At 48.7% G+C, this 22,381-nt stretch overlaps 1 protein-coding gene across 2 annotated transcripts in view; it reads left to right on the top strand.

Moving 5' to 3' along the window:
• Nucleotides 1-22,381, top strand: part of col11a1a (collagen, type XI, alpha 1a) — a 605,254-nt gene that overhangs the window by 526,129 nt on the left and 56,744 nt on the right. For both annotated transcript variants that reach the window (XM_063064825.1, XM_063064824.1), the window contains 5 exons: nt 10,955-11,062; nt 11,147-11,200; nt 13,383-13,436; nt 13,745-13,852; nt 21,750-21,803. In XM_063064825.1, the coding sequence (XP_062920895.1) occupies nt 10,955-11,062; nt 11,147-11,200; nt 13,383-13,436; nt 13,745-13,852; nt 21,750-21,803 (378 nt within the window). The remainder of the gene's footprint in view (nt 1-10,954; nt 11,063-11,146; nt 11,201-13,382; nt 13,437-13,744; nt 13,853-21,749; nt 21,804-22,381) is intronic.

The raw sequence follows: 22,381 nt of genomic DNA, 5'->3' as shown, positions 1-22,381 counted from the left end.
ACCAGTGGTGTGCCTCAGGGATCCGTTCTGGGATCCCTAATCTTCGTGATTTTTATAAATGACCTGGATGAGGAAGTGGAAGGATTGGTTAGTAGGTTTGCTGATGACACACAGGTGTGGGGGTGTTGTGGATAGTGTGGAGGGCTGTCAGAGTTTACAGTGGGGCATCGATAGGATGCAAAACTGGCCTGAGAAGTGGCAGATGGAGTTTAACCCAGATAAGTGTGAGGTGGTTCATTTTGGTAGGTCAAATATGATGGCAGAATATAGTATTAATGGTAAGACTCTTGGCAGTGTGGAGGATCAGAGAGATCTTGGGGTCCGAGTCCATAGGACACTCAAAGCTGCTGTGATTGAGAAGGCGTATGGTGTGTTGGCCTTTATCAAACGTGGGACTGAGTTCAAGAGCCGTGAGGTAATGTTACATCTCTGTAGGACCCTGGTCAGACCCCACTTGGAGTACTGTGTTCAGTTCTGGTTATCTCAATAAAGGAAGGATGTGGATACTATAGAGAGAGTACAGAGGAGATTTACAAAGATATTGCCTGGATTGGAGGGCATAACTTTTGAGAATAGGTTGATTGAACTTGGCCTTTTCTCCTTGGAGTGACGGAGGATGAGAGGTGACTTGATAGAGGTGTATAAAATGATGAGATGCATTGATCGTGTGGATAGTCAGAGGCTTTTTCACAGGGCTGAAATGGCTAACACAAGGGGGCGTAGTTTTAAGGTGCTTGGAAATAGGTACCAAAGGGGTGGGTGTGTGGTATGCATTGCCAGCGAAGGTTGTGGAGGCGGATACAATAGGGTCCTTTAAGAAACTCTTAGATAGGTACATGGAACTTTGAAAAATAGAGGGCTATGCGCTAGGAAAACTCTTGGCTGTTTCTAGAGTAGGTTACATGGTCGGCACAACATTGTGAGCCAAAGGCCCTCTAATGTGCTGTAGATTTCTACGTTATATGTTCTGTGTACTTCTTTCCTAGATGCTGCCTGGCCTGTTGAGTTCCTGCAGCATTTTGTGTGTAAGCTATTAAACTACTAACCAGGAATTGAGCCCGGCTCGCTGGTCTTATAAAGTGATACACTAATGGCTGAACTACCGTGCTGCCCCAATTGGCCCTGGCAGAGGCTGTTGTATCTTTGTTAGCGATGGGTGAGGTAAAGGAAGATCTGATGGTGTGGAAGGCTCATGATGTGCCTTTATTGAAGAAGGGCTGCAAGATCAGGTCAGCAAACTACAGACCGGTGAATCTGACGTCAATGGTGGGGAGGTTAATGGAGTGGTTCTCAGGGAAAGGTCTACCAGTCAGCCTAACATCAGTGTTGGGAAACGGTAGAGGATCTACTGGTGATTCTGACAACACGCAGGTCAGGCAGCATCTGTGGAAAAGATCGGTCGACATTTCGGGCCGGAACCCTTCGTCAGGACTGAAGAGGGAAGGGGCAGAGGCCCTATAAAGAAGGTGGGAGGAGGGTGGGAGGGAGAAGGCTGGTAGGTTCCAGGTGAAAAACCAGTAAGGGGAAAGATAAAGGGGTGGGGGAGGGGAAGCAGGGGGGTGATAGGCGGGAAAGGTGAAGAAGGAATAGGGGAAAACACAATGGGTAGTAGAAGGAGGCGGAACCATGAGGGAGGTGATAGGCAGCTGGGGGAGGGGGCAGAGTGACATAGGGATAGAGGAAGGGAGGGGGAGGGAATTACCGGAAGTTGGAGAATTCTATGTTCATACCAAGGGGCTGGAGACTACCTAGACGGTATATGAGGTGTTGCTCCTCCAACCTGAGTTTAGCCTCATCATGGCAGTAGAGGAGGCCACGTATGGACATATCTGAATGGGAATGGGAATGGGAAGCAGAGTTGAAGTGGGTGGCTACAGGGAGATTCTGTCTGTTGTGGCGGACGGAGCAGAGGTGCTCGATGAAGCGGTCCCCCAATCTGCGTGGGGTTTCACTGATGTAGAGGAGGCCGCACCGGGAGCACCGGATGCAATAGATGACCCCAACAGACTCACAAGTGAAGTGTTGCCTCACCTGGAAGGACTGTTTGGGGCCCTGAATGGTGGCAAGAGAGGAGGTGTAGGGACAGGTGTAGCACTTACACTTACAGGGATAAGTGCCAGGTGGGAGATCCGTGGGGAGGGACGTGTGGACCAGGGAGTCGCGGAGGGACCGATCCCTGCGGAAGGCAGAGAGGGGTGGAGAGGGAAAGATGTGCTTATGTGATCATGGTTGGTCGTTTCTCAGATTGGAAGCCTATGATCAGTGGTATGCCGCAGGGCTCATTCCTGCTTTTTCCATTGTTTGTCATCTATACTTACAATATGCATGAGAAGGTGGGTGACATAAATATTAAGTTTGCAGGTGACACCAAAACTGGTGGTGGTGTGGGTGGTGAAGGTGTTTGAAGCTGCAACAGGATCTAGATCAATTGGGAATGTGGACGAGGGAATGGCAGATGGAATATTTCTCAGAGAGTGAGATTTTGGGAAGTTAAACTAGGTTAGGACTTATGCAATGAATGACAGGGCTCTGGAGAGTGTTGTAGAACAGGGCGACTGAGGAGTTCAGGAACGTAGAGAGTGAAGGTAGTGTTTAGCATGCTGGTCTTCAACGGTCAGGACTTTGAGTACAAGAGTTTGGATGTAATGTTAGAACTGTACAAGACACTTGTGAGACTGTACTTGGAATACTGTGTGCTGTTCTGGTCACCCAGCTATTGGAAGGATGTGATTAAAATGGAGAAGGTGCAGATGTTGCCAGGATGGGAGGGACAGGCTGGGTCTGTTTTTCCTGGAGTTAAGCTGAGTGATGATTGTATCAAATCATAAGGGTGTTGATAAGGTGAATGGTCTTTTCCCCAGGGTAGGGGTGTCTTAAAACTAAAGGGCATAGATATAAGATAAGAAGGGAAAGATTTTGAGGACCTAAGGAGCAGGGTTTTCACACAGAAGGTGGTGCCAGAGGCATGTATGATAATAATGTTTTAAGGAGACTTGGACAGTTGCGTGGATTAAAAAAAAGGTTTAGAGGGATGTGAAGCAAGTACAGGCAGATACATATCCGTCCTGACGAAGGGTCTCGGCCTGAAACGTCGACTGCGCCTCTTCCTATAGATGCTGCTTGGCCTGCTGCGTTCACCAGCAACTTTGATGTGTGTTACAGGCAGATGGGATTGGCTTGGGTGATCACGGATGAGTTGGTGTGAAGGGCCTGTTTCTATGCTGTGTTTCTATTGCACCGTCTTCACCTCCCACAGCACTACCGATCAAGATGGAAAAATCCCCCCAACCTGATGAGATATATGTATCTTTGGTTGTATGAGGGGCAAAGGAGATAGCTGGGGGTAGCAGCAGGAATATTTGCACCTTTGTTGACCACAGGTGATTGAGGACAGAGAAACACTTTTCCTTTATTCAAAATGGCAAACTGGATAAATGGGGTAATTACAGACCAGAGAGTCCAATGTTGGTAGTAAGGAAGTTCTCAGAATAAACAGGATTAGCCTGCTGTGGGAAGGGGAAGAATTGGTTATTGATCAAAGGTAGTCAGCATGGATCTGTTGATGGAAGGATGGTTGAACTGGGGGTGATGAAATCTGTGTGGTTGATGTAGTCTGCATGGACTTCAGGAAGGCTATTAACAAGATCCCATCGTGCTTCAAAAGGATTGAGCCCAAGGGGAATAGTACAAATTGGAAAATTGGATGCAGAGTAACACACACACACACGCAACAAGAACTCAGCAAGTCAGGCGGTATCTAAGGAGGGAAATTAACAGTCAATGTTTTGGGCTGAGACCGTTCATCATGACAGGAAGGGTAGATGGGTGAAGGGGGAGGGTAGATGGGTGAAAGGGGAGGAGGGTAGGTGGGTGTAGGAGCGAGGAGGGTAGATTGGTGAAGGAGCGAGGAGGGTAGATGGGTGAAGGGGGAGGGTAGATGGGTGAAAGGGGAGGAGGGTAGGTGGGTGTAGGAGGGAGGAGGGTAGATGGGTGAAGGATGGAGGAGGGTAGATGGGTGAAGGGGGAGGAGGGTAGATGGGTGAAGGGGGAGGGTAGATGGGTGAAAGGGGAGGAGGGTAGGTGGGTGTGGGAGGGAGGAGGGTAGATGGGTGAAGGGGAAGAGGGTAGATGGGTGAAGGAGGGAGGAGGGTAGATGGGTGAAGGAGGAAGGAGAGTAGATGGGTGAAGGGGGAAGAGGGTAGATGGGTGAAGCGGGGAGGAGGGTAGATGGGTGCAGGGGAGGAGAGTAATTGGGTGATGGAGGGAGGAGTGTAGATAGGTGAAGGAGGGAGGAGTGTAGATGGGTGAAGGGGGAGGAGGGTAGATGGGTGAAGGGGGAGGAGGGTAGATGGGTGAAGGGGAGGAGGGTAGATGGGTGAAGGGGAGGAGGGTAGATGGGTGAAGGAGGGAGGAGTAGATGGGTGAAGGAGGGAGAAGTGTAGATGGGTGACGGAGGGAGGTGGGTAGATAGGTGAAGGGGAGGAGGGCAGATGTGTGAAGGGGGGAGGAGGGTAGATGGGTGAAGGAGGGAGGAGGGTAGATGGGTGAAGGGGAGGAGGGTAGATGTGTGAAGGGGAGGAGAGAAGATGGGTGAAGGAGGGTGGAGGGTAGATTGGTGAAGGAGGGAGGAGGGTAGATGGGTGAGGGGGAGGAGGGTAGATGGGTGAAGGGGGAGGGTAGAAGGGTGAAAGGGGAGGAGGGGAGATTGGTGAAGGAGGGAGGAGGGGAGATGCGTGAAGGAGGGAGGAGGGTTGATAGGTGAAGGAGGGAGGGTGGTAGATGGGTGAAGGGGAGGAGGGTAGATGGGTGAAGGGGAGGAGGATAGATGGGTGAAGGAGGGAGGAGGGTAGATGGGTGAAGGAGGGAGGAGTGTAGATGGGTGAAGGGGAAGAGGGTAGATGGGTGAAGCGGGGAGGAGGGTAGATGGGTGCAGGGGAGGAGAGTAATTGGGTGATGGAGAGAGGAGTGTAGATGGGTGAAGGAGGGAGGAGTGTAGATGGGTGAAGGGGGAGGAGGGTAGATGGGTGAAGGGGGAGGAGGGTAGATGGGTGAAGGAGGGAGGAGAGTAGATGGGTGAAGGGGAGGAGGGTAGATGGGTGAAGGAGGGAGGTGGGTAGATGGGTGAAGGGGAGGGTAGATGGGTGAAAGGGGAGGAGGGTAGGTGGGTGTAGGAGGGAGGAGGGTAGATGGGTGAAGGGGAGGAGGGCAGATGTGTGAAGGGGGGAGGAGGGTAGATGGGTGAAGGAGGGAGGAGGGTAGATGGGTGAAGGGGAGGAGGCTAGATGTGTGAAGGGGGAGGAGAGAAGATGGGTGAAGGAGGGTGGAGGGTAGATTGGTGAAGGAGGGAGGAGGGTAGATGGGTGAAGGGCGAGGGTAGATGGGTGAAAGGGGAGGAGGGTAGATGGGTGAAGGGGAGGAGGATAGATGGGTGAAGGGGGAGGAGAGTAGGTGGGTGAAGGGGAGGAGGGGAGATGGGTGAAGGAGGGAGGAGGGTAGATGGGTGAAGGGGAGGAGGGTAGATAGGTGAAGGAGAGGAGGGTAGATGGGTGAAGGAGGGAGGAGGGTAGATGGGTGAAGGGGAGGAGGGTAGATGGGTGAAGGGGGGAGGAGGGTAGATGGGTGAAGGGGAGAGGGGTAGACGGGTGAACGTGAGCAGGGTAGATGGGTGAAGGAGGGAGGAGTGTAGATGGGTGAAGGGGAGGAGGGTAGATGGGTGAAAGGGAGGAGGGTAGATGTGTGAAGGGGAGGAGGGTAGATGGGTGAAGAGGGAGGAGGATACATGTGTGAAGGGGAGGAGGGTAGATGGGTGAAAGGGAGGAGGGTAGATGGGTGAAAGGGAGGAGGGTAGATGGGTGAAGGGGAAGGAAGGTAGATGTGTGAAGTGGGAGGAGTATGGATGGATGAAGGGGAGGAGGGTAGATGGGTGAAGGAGGGAGGAGGGTAGACGGGTGAAGGAGGAGGAGGGTAGATGGATGAAGGGGGAGGAGGGTAGATGGGTGAAGGAAGGAGGAGGGTAAATGGGTGAAGGATGGAGGAGGGTAGATGGGTGAAGGGGGAGGAGGGTAGATGGGTGAAAGGGAGGAGGGTAGATGGGTGAAGGGGAAGGAAGGTAGATGTGTTAAGTGGGAGGAGTATGGATGGATGAAGGGGAGGAGGGTAGATGGGTGAAGGAGGGAGGAGGGTAGACGGGCGAAGGAGGAGGAGGGTAGATGGGTGAAGGAGGGAGGAGGGTAGATGGGTTGAGGGAGGAGGGTAGATGGTTGAAGGGGAGGAGAGTAGATGGGTGAAGGGGAGGAGGGTAGATGGGTGAAGGAGGGAGGAGGGTAGATGGGTGGAGGGAGGAGGGTAGACGGGTGAAGGGGATGAGGGTAGATGGGTGAAGGAGGGAGGAGGGTAAATGGGTGAAGGATGGAGGAGGGTAGATGGGTGAAGGGGGAGGAGGGTAGATGGGTGAAGAAGGGAGGTGGGTAGATGGGTGAAGGAGGGAGGAGTGTAGATGGGTGAAGGGGAGGAGGGTAGATGGGTAAATGGGGGAGGGGGGTAGATGGGTGAAGGGGAGGAAGGTAGATGGGTGAAGGGGGAGGAGAGATGGGTGAAGCAGAGGAGAAGAGATGGGTGAAGCAGAGGAGAGTACATGGGTGAAGGGTAGGAGGGTAGATGGGTGAAGGGGAGGAGGGTAGATGGGTGAAGGGGAGGAGGGTAGATGGGTGAAGGGGAGGAGGGTAGATGTGTGAAGGAGGGAGGAGGGTAGATGGGTGGAGGGAGAAGGGTAGACAGGTGAAGGGGAAGGAGGGTAGATGGGTGAAGGGGAGGAGGGTAGATGGGTAAAGAGGGAGCAGAGTAGATGGGTGAAGGAGGGTGGAGGATAGATTGGTGAAGGAGGGAGAAGGGTAGATGGGTGAAGGGGAGGAGGGTAGATGGGTGAGGTGGGAGGAAGGTAGATGGGTGAAGGGGAGGAGGGTAGACGGGTGAAGGTGAGCAGGGTAGATTGGTGAAGGAGGGAGGAGTGTAGATGGGTGACAGAGGGAGGTGGGTAGATAGGTGAAGGGGAGGAGGGTAGATGGGTGAAGGGTAGAAAGGTAGATGGGTGAAGGGGAGGAGGGTAGATGGGTGAAGTGGAGGAGGTAGATGAGTGAAGGGGATGAGGGTAGATGGTGAAGGGGAGGAGGGTAGATGGGTGAAGGGGAGGAGGGTTGATGGGTGAAGGAGGGAGGGGGTAAATGGGTGAAGGATGGAGGAGGGTAGATGGATGAAGGGGGAGGAGGGTAGATGGGTGAAGAAGGGAGGTGGGTAGATGGGTGAAGGAGGGAGGAGGGTAGATGGGTGAAGGGGGGAGGTGGGTAGATGGGTGAAGGGGGGAGGTGGGTAGATGGGTGAAGGGGAGGAAGGTAGATGGGTGAAGGGGGATGAGCGTAGATCGGTGAAGGGGAGGAGAGTAGGTGGGTGAAGGATGGAGGAGGGTAGATGGGTGAAGGAGGGAGGAGAGTAGATGGTTAAAGGGGAGGAGGGTAGATTGGTGAAGGGGGAGGAGGGTAGATGGGTGAGAGAGGGAGGAGGGTAGATGGGTGAAGGAGGGAGGAGGGTGGATGGGTGAAGGAGGGAGGAGGGTAGATGGGTGTAGGGGATGAGGGTATTTGGGTGAACAAGGGAGGAGGGCAGATGGGTGAAGGGGTAGTATGAATTGAGAAGCTAGGGATAGGTGGAATTAGTAAAGGGCTGAAGAAAAAGTAATCTGATAGGATTTAGATTTGACTTAAAATTGTCTTCATGAAGGTGAAATGTGGTGGGTTGTATTTCATAATTAGATCCTGGCTGTTTGTCATGTACATTAATAACATCAGTGTGGGGGTAGGCGGTATGGTTTTTAAATGTGCAGATAGAGTGCAGTAGTGAGGACAGTCTTACCCACCCAGAGATACAAAGGAAGTTAATCCCAGTAAGTGTGCAATGTTCTCATTTGGGAGGTGTAACATTGTAAGTGTGCGATGATGTCATTTGGGAGGTGTAACATTCTACGTGTACGATGATGTCATTTGGGAGGTGTAACATTCTACGTGTGCGATGATGTCATTTGGGAGGTGTAACATTGGAAGTGTGCGATGATGTCATTGGGGTGGTGTAACATTGTAAGTGTGCGATGATGTCATTGGGGTGGTGTAATATTGTAAGTGTGCGATGATGTCATTGGGGTGGTGTAACATTGTAAGTGTGCGATGATGTCATTGGGGTGGTGTAACATTGTAAGTGTGCGATGATGTTATTTGGGAGGTGTAACATTGTAAGTGTGCGATGATGTCATTGGGGTGGTGTAACATTGTAAGTGTGCGATGGTGTTATTTGGGAGGTGTAACATTGTAAGTGTGCGATGATGTCATTGGGGTGGTGTAACATTGTAAGTGTGCGATGATGTCATTGGGGTGGTGTAACATTGTAAGTGTGTGATGATGTTATTTGGAAGGTGTAACATTGTAAGTGTGCGATGATGTCATTGGGGTGGTGTAACATTGTAAGTGTGCGATGGTGTTATTTGGGAGGTGTAACATTGTAAGTGTGCGATGATGTCATTGGGGTGGTGTAACATTGTAAGTGTGCGATGATGTCATTGGGGTGGTGTAACATTGTAAGTGTGCGATGATGTCATTGGGGTGGTGTAACATTGTAAGTGTGTGATGATGTTATTTGGGAGGTGTAACATTGTAAGTGTGCGATGATGTTATTTGGGAGGTGTAACATTGTAAGTGTGCGATGATGTCATTGGGGTGGTGTAACATTGTAAGTGTGTGATGATGTCATTGGGGTGGTGTAACATTGTAAGTGTGCGATGATGTTATTTGGGAGGTGTAACATTGTAAGTGTGCGATGATGTCATTGGGGTGGTGTAACATTGTAAATGTGCGATGATGTTATTTGGGAGGTGTAACATTGTAAGTGTGCGATGATGTCATTGGGGTGGTGTAACATTGTAAGTGTGCGATGATGTCATTGGGGTGGTGTAACATTGTAAATGTGCGATGATGTCATTGGGGTGGTGTAACATTGTAAGTGTGCGATGATGTCATTGGGGTGGTGTAACATTGTAAATGTGCGATGATGTTATTTGGGAGGTGTAACATTGTAAGGGCAGCTAGGACGTAACATCCATGTCTGATTTCCACCAATGGAGATGGGCTGTATGTATCAAGGTTGAACTTTATTGAACATACACATTTACATGGATTAGGAATTTGCTGTGCTGAGTTGGTTAGGGTGCAACATGCAACAAAAAACAATATTCAACAATTATAAAGAATAAAGAATTACATACATAAACATTATGTGACTATCTTCGCTATTCAGAACAAGGGCTGTATTGGCTCCCTTCCTGTTTATCCTGTGCAACACTGAGTCATGTCATCTTCAGAAATTCTCTGAAGACTCAGCAATAGTTGGGTGTATAAAGGGAGGACTGGAGGATGAATACAGGGCCCTGGTGGAGGACTTTATCCAATGCAGCAAGCTGAATCAACTGCAGCTCAGTATTAGTCAGACAAAGGAGATGGTGATGGACTTTAGGAAGACTCAGCCTGCACTGCTCCCTGTTACTATCGATGGTGAGGATGTCGATGTGGTGAGGACTTACAAGTACCTGGGGTTGCACCTGGACGACAAACTTAAGCGGAGCACCAACACGGAGCCTGTGTACAAGAAGGGCCAGAGTCACCTCTACTTCCTGAGGAGAATGAGGTCCTTTGGAGTATGCAGGCCTCTCCTTCACATGTTCTGCCAGTCTGTTGTCTCCAGTACAGTCTTCTATGTGGTGGTGTGCTGGGACAATGGCATCAACACAGGTGATGCCAAAAGGCTCAATAAACTGATTAGAAAGGGCTGGTTCTATTATAGGAGTCAAACTGGATACACTGAGGGCTGTGGTAGAACAAAGGACCTTATGGAAAATTCTGGTAATTCTGACAATACTTCTCACTCTCTGTATGCCACCTTGGCTGAAGAGAGGAACACTTTTAGTAATAGATGAAGACAGCTGCACTGCTCCAAAGAGCGCTATATGAGATCATTCTTACCCTCGGCCCTGAGGCTCTATTACGAGTCACTCTATAGCCGGGGAAGTGATGACCCCCCCCCCCCTCATTTTAGACTGTTTAAATTAACTTATTTTTAATTTATTATTCTTACTTCTCTTCTAATATTGTATATCTGTGAACTCTCTTCTGATGTATATCTGTGAACTTGTAATGCTACTGTGACACTAATTTCCTCTGGGCTCAATATAGCATCTATCTATCTATCTATTCCTTCACCATGACTAGAACTCTCCAGAACTCCCTGCCCACCAGCACCCTGGGGGCACTTTCACCAGTGAGGTCCACCTATTCAGGGGCAATAAATGCCGCTAAAGTCGCATCCTGAAAGATATTGCGCAGTGTAAAGCATCCAATGGGGATGTGTGAAATGGGTAGCAAGACCCCACAGAAAGCAGTATCAAATACTGGCAGGATGACTGGGGTCTCCCTTCACCCCATTGTGACATTTACTGCAAGCTTTGCAGACGAAGGGCCTGAAGGATTGTTGAGGATCCCTATCACCCATCCCACCATCTCTTTGACCCACCACCATCAGGACGGAGGTACAGAAGCACCAGGACTAGGACTACCAGACTGGGTAACAGCTCCTTCTCTCGGGCTGTGAGACTAGAGAACACCCTGCCACTACCAAGGTTCGTCACCAGGACAGCCAGCTGTTCACTGTTCACCTGTGCTGTGCACTGCTTGTATTTTGAATTACTGTATACTTTATTAACTTATTTGTGTAATATTTGTTTTATCTGCTGTATGTGATATGTTTTGTGGGTGACGTGTAGTCTGTAGAAACATTTTGATTGGTTGTACTGAATATACTGCATGTACAATCAGATAACAATAAACTTGAAATTGAATCTGCCCTTTGATCTGCAACTTAGGGCGAAGCAGGTGCTGAGGGACCTCCAGGCAAGACTGGACCGGTGGGGCCACAGGGTCCTCCAGGAAAATCAGGGCCCGAGGGGTTGCGAGGAATTCCTGGCCCAGTGGTGAGTAAAGCATAGGTCAAGCCTGTTCTCCTGTACTGAAATCAGGACAAGGTTGGAGGAAGTAATGGTTTAATTTTCCTGCAGGGTGAGCAAGGGCACCCAGGACCCTCTGGTCAGGATGGACCACCAGGACCTATGGTAAGTGTTGAAAGGAAGTTTTTGTTGAATAGAGACACTCAACTCTCAGCCGAGAATTAGTCTGACAAATGGTGATCCTCCAATCTCAGGAACTTCTTCATATGTAATGTGACCAGAGGATCAGGGATGCACTTCTGGGGAAAGTGGTCAAAAGCTTCACAGGAGTCAAACACAGGGTGAACATCTATCTATAGCATCCCATCACACAGTCCTGAGGTCAGGCATGGAGTGAAACTCCCTCTGCACCATCCCTTCACACAGACCTGGGGTCAGACACGGAGTGAAACTCCCCCTGCACCATTCCATCACACACTCCCGGGGTCAGACACGGAGTGAAACTCCCTCTGCACCATTCCATCACACACTCCCGGGGTCAGATACAGAGTGAAGCTCCCTCTGCACCATCCCATCACACGTTCCCGGGGTCAGACACGGAGTGAAACTCCCTCAATACCATCCCATCACACGTTCCCAGGGTCAGACACGGAGTGATACTCCCTCTGCACCATCCCATCACACACTCCCGGGGTCAGACACGGAGTGAAACTCCCTCAATACCATCCCATCACACGTTCCCGGGGTCAGACACGGAGTGAAACTCCCTCTGCACCATTCCATCACACACTCCCGGGGTCAGATACAGAGTGAAGCTCCCTCTGCACCATCCCATCACACGTTCCCGGGGTCAGACACGGAGTGAAACTCCCTCAATACCATCCCATCACACGTTCCCAGGGTCAGACACGGAGTGATACTCCCTCTGCACCATCCCTTCACACACTCCCGGGGTCAGACACAAAGTGAAGCTCCCTCCACACCGTCCCACCACACACTCCCAGGGTCAGACACAGAGTGAAGCTCCCTCTACACCGTCCCACCACACACTCCCGGGGTCAGACACAGAGTGAAACTCCCTCCACACCGTCCCATCACACACTCCTGGGGTCAGACACAGAGTGAAGCTCCCTCTACACCGTCCCACCACACACTCCCGGGGTCAGGCACAGAGTGACACTCCCTCCACACCGTCCCATACACCGTCCCACCACACACTCCCGGGGTCAGACACAGAGTGAATCTCCCTCCACACCGTCCCATCACACACTCCCAGGGTCAGACACGGAGTGAAACTCCCTCAATACCATCCCATCACACGTTCCTGGGGTCAGATACGGAATGAAACTCCCTCTGCACCATCCCATCACACGTTCCCGGGGTCAGACACGGAGTGAAACTCCCTCAATACCATCCCATCACACGTTCCCGGGGTCAGACACGGAGTGAAACTCCCTCTGCACCATTCCATCACACACTCCCGGGATCAGATACAGAGTGAAGCTCCTTCTGCACCATCCCATCACACGTTCCCGGGGTCAGACGCGGAGTGAAACTCCCTCAATACCATCCCATCACACGTTCCCGGGGTCAGACACGGAGTGAAACTCCCTCTGCACCATCCCATCACACGTTCCCGGGGTCAGACACGGAGTGAAACTCCCTCTGCACCATCCCTTCACACACTCCCGGGGTCAGACACGGAGTGAAACTCCCTCTGCACCATCCCATCACACATTCCCGGGGTCAGACACGGAGTGAAACTCCCTCTGCACCATCCCTTCACACACTCCCGGGGTCAGACACAAAGTGAAGCTCCCTCCACACCGTCCCACCACACACTCCCAGGGTCAGACACAGAGTGAAGCTCCCTCTACACCGTCCCACCACACACTCCTGGGGTCAGACACAGAGTGAAACTCCCTCTACACCGTCCCACCACACACTCCCGGGGTCAGACATAGAGTGAAACTCCCTCCACACCATCCCATCACACACTCCTGGGGTCAGACACAGAGTGAAGCTCCCTCTACACCGTCCCATCACACACTCCTGGGGTCAGACACAGAGTGACGCTCCCTCTACACTGTCCCACCACACACTCCCGGGGTCAGACACAGAGTGAAACTCCCTCCACACCGTCCCATACACCGTCCCACCACACACTCCCGGGGTCAGACACAGAGTGAATCTCCCTCCACACCGTCCCATCACACACTCCCAGGGTCAGACACGGAGTGAAGCTCCCTCTGCACTGTCTCATCACACACTCCCGGGGTCAGACACTGATGCAATTTATGAAAGTTATTGGATGTTGGATGTAACAAAAACTATTCTGTTTCCACAGGGACCCCCTGGTCTGCCTGGACTGAAAGGAGATCCAGGAAGCAAGGGAGAGAAAGTGAGTGAGGGGCACAGTGTAAATGGAAGGGAAAGAGGGAGTCCGTGTGAGGGGTGGAGGGTTGTGAATGAGGGAGGAAGTGGGTGAGGAATAATAGGATGCAGTAGATGAGGGATTGGATGGTGGGAGGGAGGGATGTATTGACCTGTCTCTCCATTCACAATGTGATCCCATTGCTTACCAGGTGGGGTAACACTGTAGACAGGGTGGGGTAACACTACGGACAAGGTGGGGTAAAGCTGCAGACAGGGTGGAATTTTGGAGATGCCCAAGAACAAGTGGCCATGAACCAGTGCCTCTTCCCACAGGGACATCCCGGTTTGATTGGGCTGATCGGCCCTCCTGGAGAACAGGGAGAGAAGGGTGACCGTGGTTTGCCTGGACTACAGGGCCTTCCAGGAAGCAAAGGAGATGTTGTAAGTAAAAGACATCTTTTAATGTAAAGGGCTGGATGCAATTGATCCTAGGTTGCTATGGAAAACAGGGAAGAGTTAACTGGGTCCTCAACAGATTTTGGAATTGGAATTAAGACTATAAGACCATAAGACATAGGCACAGAATTTGCCCACTCAGACCTTCCAGTGCACTCTGCCATTCCATCATGGCTGATATATTATCCATATATAACCATATAACCATATAGCAATTACAGCACGGAAACAGGCCATCTCGGCCCTTCTAGTCCATGCCGAACTCTTACTCTCACCTAGTCCCACCGACCTGCACTCAGCCCACAACCCTCCATTTCTTTCCTGTCCTGTCCATATAGCCATCCAATTTAACTTCAACTGACAACATCGAACCTACCTCATCCACTTCTGCTGGAAGCTCGTTCCACACAGCTACCACTCTCTGAGTAAAGAAGTTCCCCCTCATGTTACCCCTAAACTTTTGCCCTTTAACTCTCAACTCATGTCCTCTTGTTTGAATCTCCCCTACTCTCAATGGAAAAAGGCTATCTACGTCAACTCTATCAATCCCCTTCATAGTTTTAAAAACCTCTGTCAAGTCCCCCCTCAACCTTCTATGCTCCAAAGAATAAAGACTCAACTTTACTCCTATACTCAATGCTCTGATTTATAAAGGTCAGCATACCAAAAGCTTTCTTCACCACCCTATCCACATGAGATTCCACCTTCAGGGAACTATGCACCATTATTCCTAGATCCCTCTGTTCTACTGCATTCTTCAATGCCCTACCATTTACCATGTATGTCCTATTTTGATTAGTCCTACCAAAATGTAGCACCTCACATTTATCAGCATTAAACTCCATCTGCCATCTTTCAGCCCACTCTTCTAACTGGCCTATCTCTCTGCAAGCTTTGAAAACCTACTTCATTATCCACAACTCCACCTATCTTAATATCAGCTGCATACTTACTAATCCATTTTTACCACCCAATCATCCAGATCATTAATATATATGACAAACAACATTGAACCCAGTACAGATCCCTGAGGCACACCACTAGTCACCGGCCTCCAATCTGACAAACAGTTATCCACCACTACTCTCTGGCGTCTCCCATCCAACCACTGCTGAATCCATTTTACTACTTCAATATTAATACCTAACGATTGAACCTTCCTAACTAACCTTCCGTGTGGAACCTTGTCAAAGGTCTTACTGAAGTCCATATAGACAACATCCACCACTTTACCCTCATCAACTTTCCTAGTAACCTCTTCAAAAAATTCAATAAGATTTGTCAAATCTTCCTTCCACGCACAAACCTAGGTTGACTATTCAAACATGACCTTCCACGCACAAATCCATGTCGACTGGCCCCTCTGAGAACCATTTTCTTGCCTTCTCCCTGTAAACCTTGATGCCCAGACTAATCAACCTCTGCTTAAGCATACTGAGTGATAGCCTCCTATGGCAATGAATTCCACAGATTCTCTACTCTCTGGCTAAAGAAGTTCCTATCTCTGTTCTAAATACACGTTCCTTTATTCTGAGGCGGTGCCCTCTGATGCTAGACTCTCCCACTATAGGAAACATCCTCCCCACATTCACTCTGTCCAGACCTTTCAATATCCTGATAGATTTCAACAAGATTTCCCCCTCATTCATCTAAACTGCAGTGAGTTCAGACCCAGAGCCCTCAAACACTCCTCAAATGTTAACTCTTGCATTCCTGGAATAATCATTCTCGTGAACCTCCTCTGGCCCCTCCCCAATGCCAATTCATCTTTTCTTTGATACGGGGTCTAAAACTGCTCACAATACTCTGTTTGGTCTGATCAGTGCGTTATAAAGCCTCACCATCCTTTCTGTTATATTCTAGTTCTCCGAAATGAATGCTAGCATGGCATTTGCCTTCCTTACCATCGACTCAACCTTCAAGTTAACCTTTAAGAAAACCTGAATGAGGACTCCCAAATCCCTTGGCACTCTGATTTTTGAAATTTCTTCCCATTTAGAAGATAGTCTATGCCTTTATTTCTTCTACCAAGGTGCATGACCATTTATTTACCTACACTATATTCCATCTGTCACTTCTTTGCCAGTTCTCCCAATCTGCATAAGTCCTTCTAGAGGCACCCCGCTTTCTCAGCACTACCCGCCCTTCCACTTATCTTCGTATAGTCCACAAATTTGGCTATAAAGCTATCAATTCCGTTATGCAAATCATTTGCACATACCATGAAAAGAAGCAGTCCCAATCCCGACCACTAGTCACCAGCAGACAACCAGGAAAGGCCTATTTTATTCCCATTTTTTTGCCTCCTGCCAGTCAGTCAACCTATCCATGCTAGTATCTTTCCTGTAATACCACAGGCTTTTATGTTGTTAAGCAGCATATGTGCTGCACCTTGTCAAAGACGTTTGAAAATACAATTAAATAACATCTACTAACTCTTTTGTCTATTCTGCTTGTTATTTCCTTGAAGAATTGGTTTATGATTGTTACATATATCGAGCTAGAGTGGAAAAGCTAGTTTTGCACGCCCTCCACACAAATCATTTCAATACGTCAGTAGACGAGAACAATAAGAACAGTAAAGCATTCAAATTACAGAGGAAGTGTAGATAATAAGGTGCAGAAACCACAGTGAGGTTAACTGTAATGTCATGAGTTCATCTTGAATGTACAAGATTTAAGAGTCTTATAACAGTGGGATGGAGGCCGTCCTTGAGCCTGTTGGTAGGTGTTTTCAGGCTTTTGTGTCTTCTGCCTGATACAAGGGGGGAGAAGAGAGAATGACCTGGATAGGAAGGGCCCTTGATTATGTTGGCTTTCCTAAGCCAGCGGAATGTGTAGACAGATCAAGGGAGAAGGCTGTCGGTGATCACTCCTTGAGTTCTCAACCCTCACAGAGAAAAGGCTATTGGTGATCACTCCTGGAGATCTCACCCCTCTCACAGAGAGAAGGCCATTGGTTCAAAGGTTCAAAGGTCCAAAGGTCCATTTTAATTTTAGAGAAATGTATACAATAAGCATCCTGAAATGATTTTTCTTTGCAAACATCCACGAAAACAGAGAAGTGCCCCAAAGAATGAACAACAGTTAAACGTGAGAACCCCAAAATCCTCCCCCCAGCTCCTCCCTCCTGCACGTAAATGGCAGCAAGCCATGATCTCCCCCACCGCCCCAGCAAAAAAAAAGTGCACCCGCTACCAAGCACAAACGTGAGCTAGGTGATGGCAAAGACACAGACTTACAGTTATCCCAAAGACTATCGCATTTCATCCGGCATTTGACAAACCACCGGTTCTCTCTCTCCCTAATAATGGAGAGGGAGGTGTCCCCCATTTTCACAGCGAGCGGAAGACATAAGAACAACCCGCTGGTTTATGATGTTAAAAAGTCAGTTTCATCACTTCTTACGAGCTCTGTGCCTGAAGATCGCAAAGATCTCGGGTATTCGGGCCCACAGTGAAAGATTTTCCGGCCTCCCTGACAACACATGAGTCTCCTGCCATGACACCGACCCTCGATCCACCCGCCTCCAGAGACCTGAGATCTTAGGCTTGCATATATGAGCAAGACTCTCAGGCCGAACCCTTGATGTGCCGAGCAACAACGGCCGGTCCTGGAACCCTGAGAACGGATCCCTTTCACTCAAGGAACCGAACTCTGCGTGCAACTCCAGGTCAGGGTGTTCAAAAGAAATGGAAAGATAAAGATATTAAAGATGGAAATTGAGCTGTTTCCGAAGATGCAAGCGAAGGAGTCGCCGTTTAGCGCCATCTTAATCTTCATTCCTGGAGATCTCACCCCTCTCACAGAGAGAAGGCTATTGGTGATCACTCCTGAAGTTCTCACCCCTCTCAAACGCGACACCATTGATACATGCAGATCTCCTGTAGTCAATGACAAACTCTTCTGTGTTGCTGACATTGTGGGATAGGCTGTTGTCATGCCAACATGCCACAGGGCTGCCCATCTCCTTCCTGTACACTGACTCATCGTTATTTGAGATACGGCCTAATATGGTGGTATCATCGGCAAGAGTTAGAACAGAATCTGGTCAGACAGATGGGAGTGTACAGGGAGGAGAGGGGTTCTTGTGGCACCAATGCTGAGAATCATCATGCCAGAGATTAGCCTGCCTATCCTTTCAGTCTGTTGGTTTGGAGGTTGAGTGAGGTGTTGGGGCTCAGCATCCAGAGTCTGGAGCAAAGTTTTCCACATCCCAATCAGCCAGAGGAGAAGACTGTAAGATAGACAAGGTTGTTCTTATATTTAAGGTGGCAACAGACATCAGACAGGTAACTACGCTGGTGATACCTTGTCAGTGGTAGAGAAAAAAAAACAGAGGACATGGGTTAAGGGTGAGGGGGGAAAAGTTTAAAGGGAACATTGGGGGGGCTTCTTCACACAGAGTGGTGGGAGTATGGAATGAGCTACCAGACGAGGTGGTAAATGCGGGTTCTTTTTTAACATTTAAGAGTAAATTGGACAGATACATGGATGGGAGGTGTATGGAGAGATATGGTCCGTGTGCAGATCAGTAGGACTAGGCAGAAATTGGTTCGGTACAGCCAAGAAGGGCCAAAAGGCCTGTTTCTGTGCTGTAGTTTTTCTATGGTTTCTATTACAGAATTCCGTGGGTAACTGTAGGCTGGTGAGACGTTGTCTGTGGTAGGAAAATTAGCCGGGTAACAGTAGGCGTTGTATCTAAGAGTGCATTGTATAAGAAATAAGGTGGATGATCTTGTTGCAATATTGCAGATTGTTGGGTATGATGTTGTGGCCATAACCGAATCATGGCTGAAGGATGGTTGTAGCTGGGAGCTGAATGTCCAAGGTTACACATTATATCGGAGAGATAGGAAGGTAGGGAGAGGGGGTGGTGTGGCTCTGCTGGTAAAGAATGGCATCAGATCAATAAAAAGATGTGACATAAGATCGGAAGATGTTGAATCCTTGTAGGTTGAGTTAAGAAACTGCCAGGGTAAAAGAACTCTGATGGCAGTTATATTCAGGCCTCCCAACGGTGGCTGGGAGGTGGACCACAGATTACAACAGGAAATAGAAAAGGCGAGTCGAAAGGGTAATGTTATGGTAGTCCTGAGATATTTTAACATGTAGATCGATTGGGAAAATCTGGTTGTTAATGGATCTCAAGAGAGTTTGTTGAATGCCTAAGAAATAGCTTTTTAGAACAGTTTGTTGTTGAGCCTACTAAGGGATCAGCTATATTGGTTATGTAATGTACTGGATGCAATTTGGGAGCTTAAGGTCAAAGAACACTGAGGAACCAGTGATCACAATATGATTGAGTTCAACTTGGAATTTGATTGGGAGAAAGTAAAGTCTGATGTAGCAGTATTTCAGTGGAGTAAGGGAAATTACAGTGGTATGAGAGAGGAGCTGGCCAAAGTAACTTGGAAGGAGCTGCCGGCAGGGATGTCAGCAGAGCAGCAATGGTGTGAGTTTCTGGGTAAAATGTGGAAGGTGCAGGACATGTGTATTCCAAAAATGAAGAAATACTCAAATGGTAAAATATTACAACCATGGCTGACGAGGGAAGTCAAAGCTACTGTAAAAGCAACAGAAAGGGCATACAACAAAGCAAAAATTAGCGGGAAGACAGAGGATTGGGAAGTTTTTAAAAACCTACAGAGAGCAACTAAAAAAGTCATTAGAAGGGAAAATATGAAATAAGAAAGCAAGCTAGCAAATAATATCAAAGTGGATAGTAAAAGTTTTTACAAGTGTGTTAAAAATAAAAGAGAAATGAGAGTGGATAAAGGACCACTAGAAAATGAGACAGGAGAAATAATAAAAAGGGACAAGGAGATAGCTGATGAATTAAATGAGTATTTTGCATCAGTCTTCACTGAAGAAGACACGAGCAGTATGCCTGATTCTTGCAGTGTGTGAAGGAAGAGAAGTGGGTGCAGTTACTATTCCAAGTCAGAAGTTGCTCAAAAAGCTGAAAGACCTAAAGGTACATAATTCACCTGGGCCAGATTAACTGCACCCTAGGGTTCTGAAAGAGGTAGTGTTTGAGATTGTGGTAGCATTAGAAACGATCTTTCAAAAATCATTGGACACTGGCATGGTGTCAGAGGACTGGAAAATTGCAAATGTCACTCCACTCTTTAAGAAAGGAGGAAGGCAGCAGAAAGGAAATTATAGACCGGTTAGCCTGACCTCAGCTGTTGGGAAGATGTTGGAGTCAATTGTTAAGGATAAGGTGATGGAGTACTTGGTGACACAGGACAAGATGGGACAAAGTCAGCATGGTTTGCTGCCAGTGACTAGTGGTGTTCCACAGGAGTCAGTGTTGGGAACAGTTCTTTTCATGCTGTCTATAAACGACTTAGATGATGGAATAGATGGCTTTGTTGCCAAGTTTGCAGATGATACAAAGATTGGTGGAGGAGCAAGTAGTGTTGAGGAAACAGGTAGGCTGCAGAATGCCAGACAGATAAGGAGAATGGGCAAGAAAGGGGCAAATGAAATACAGTGTTGGAAAATGCATGGTCATGCACTTTGGTAGTAGAAATAAATGTGCGGACCATTTTCTTAACAGGGAGAAAATCTGGGAATCTGAGATGCAGAGGGAGTTGGGAGTCCTTGTGCAGAACACCCTGAAGGTTAACTTGCGCTAGAGTTGGTGGTGAGGAAGGCAAATGTGATGTTAGTATTCATTTCACCGGCCCCCCACACCAAATGGTGATGCAGCCAGTCAGAATGCTCTCCACCACCCCCCCATATCAAATGGTGATGCAGCCACTCAGAAAGCTCTCCACCCCCCCCCCCCCCATATCAAATGGTGATGCAGCCAGTCAGAATGCTATCTAGTGTACATTTGTGGAAGGAGCCTGTCACCACATCCTGGAGTAATCAGCACCCAGTATGTCCCAGAAGGCCCTGAGGAATTCCACAGTCAGCCCATCCAACCCCAGGGATTTGCATAACTGGTTAAGGGTGTTGTTCAACTCCTCCAGTGATAGGGGAGTGTCCAGCTCCTATGGTTCATTATCCAATCAAAAATCTGATGGTAGAGGAGAAGATGCTCCTAAAATGGTGAGTGTTTGTCTTGTAAACAACAGGAATTCTGCAGATGCTGGAAATTCAAGCAACACACATCAAAGTTGCTGGTGAAAGCAGCAGTGTTTGTCTTGTATCCATTTTTATACTCTGAATTTATTTTGCACTATGAACCTCTTCCTTGATGATATCAATGAGTAGAGAGCAGGTCCTGGGTGATGGGGGTCGTTAATAATGGCTGCCACCTTTTTGAGGTATCTCCTTTAGAAGCTGTCCAGGATGCTGGGGAGGCTGATGCCTATGATGGAAATGACTGAGATTACAATTTTCTGCAGCTTTTTACAATCCTTTGCAGTGGCCCTTCCATACTAGATGGTGATTCAACCCATTCGAATGTTTTCCACAAAATGCTGGAAGAATTCAGCAGGAACTTAAGGGTCTCAGCCCAAACATCGACTGTACTCTTTTTTTCCATTGAAGCTGCCTGGCCAGCTGAGTTCGTCCAGCATTTTGTGTATGTTGCTCTGATATCTAGCAACTGCAGATTTTCTTTTGCTTGAGAATACTTTTCAGGGTACATCTGCAGAAATTTGCAAGAGTCTTTGGTGACATACCAAATTTCCTCAAACTCCTAATGAAATGTAGCTTTTTAATTAAACGTAATTACTGCCAATCCTTCTTTGTAATTGCAGCAATATGTTGCATCAACATGTAAATTGCTCACCCTTTCTACTGCTGATCCATTGATGAAGTCTGCTGTGTGTACCCTTGGCTTCCCTTTCTGAAGTTCACCATCAATTCATTGGAATTTGGAGAGCTGGGTTTGTGACGTTCTGCTGTTTGTGTCTCCCCACAGGGATTAGCTGGAGCTTCAGGACCTCTTGGACCCCCTGGACCCCCTGGCCTGCCTGTAAGTACAATAACATTGAATGTCCAGCTCAAAGTCACAGGGTCATTTCACACCCACAGCACACGTCACAGCGACCTGCAGCACAGGATCACATGGACATTTCACACCCACAGCACACAGTCACAGGGACATTTCACACCCACCACACACGGTCATTGGGACATTTCACACCCACCACACACGGTCACTGGGACATTTCACACCCACAGCACACGTCACAGGGACATTTCACACCCACCACACACGGTCACAGGGACATTTCACACCCACAGCACACGTCACAGGGACATTTCACACCCACAGCACACGTCACAGGGACATTTCACACTCACCGCACACGGTCACAGTGACATTTCACACCCACCACACACGGTCACTGGGACATTTCACACCCACCACACACAGTCACAGCGACATTTCACACTCACCGCACACAGTCACAGCGACATTTCACACCCACCACACACGGTCACTGGGACATTTCACACCCACCACACACGGTCACTGGGACATTTCACACCCACAGTACACGGTCACAGGGACATTTCACACCCACCACACACGGTCACAGGGACATT

This window comes from Mobula hypostoma, chromosome 12 (assembly GCF_963921235.1).
Source record: "Mobula hypostoma chromosome 12, sMobHyp1.1, whole genome shotgun sequence".
Taxonomy (NCBI): Eukaryota; Metazoa; Chordata; class Chondrichthyes; order Myliobatiformes; family Myliobatidae; genus Mobula; species Mobula hypostoma.
Note: the sequence above shows the minus strand (reverse complement) of the source record. Positions and strands in the feature narration are given on the sequence as shown.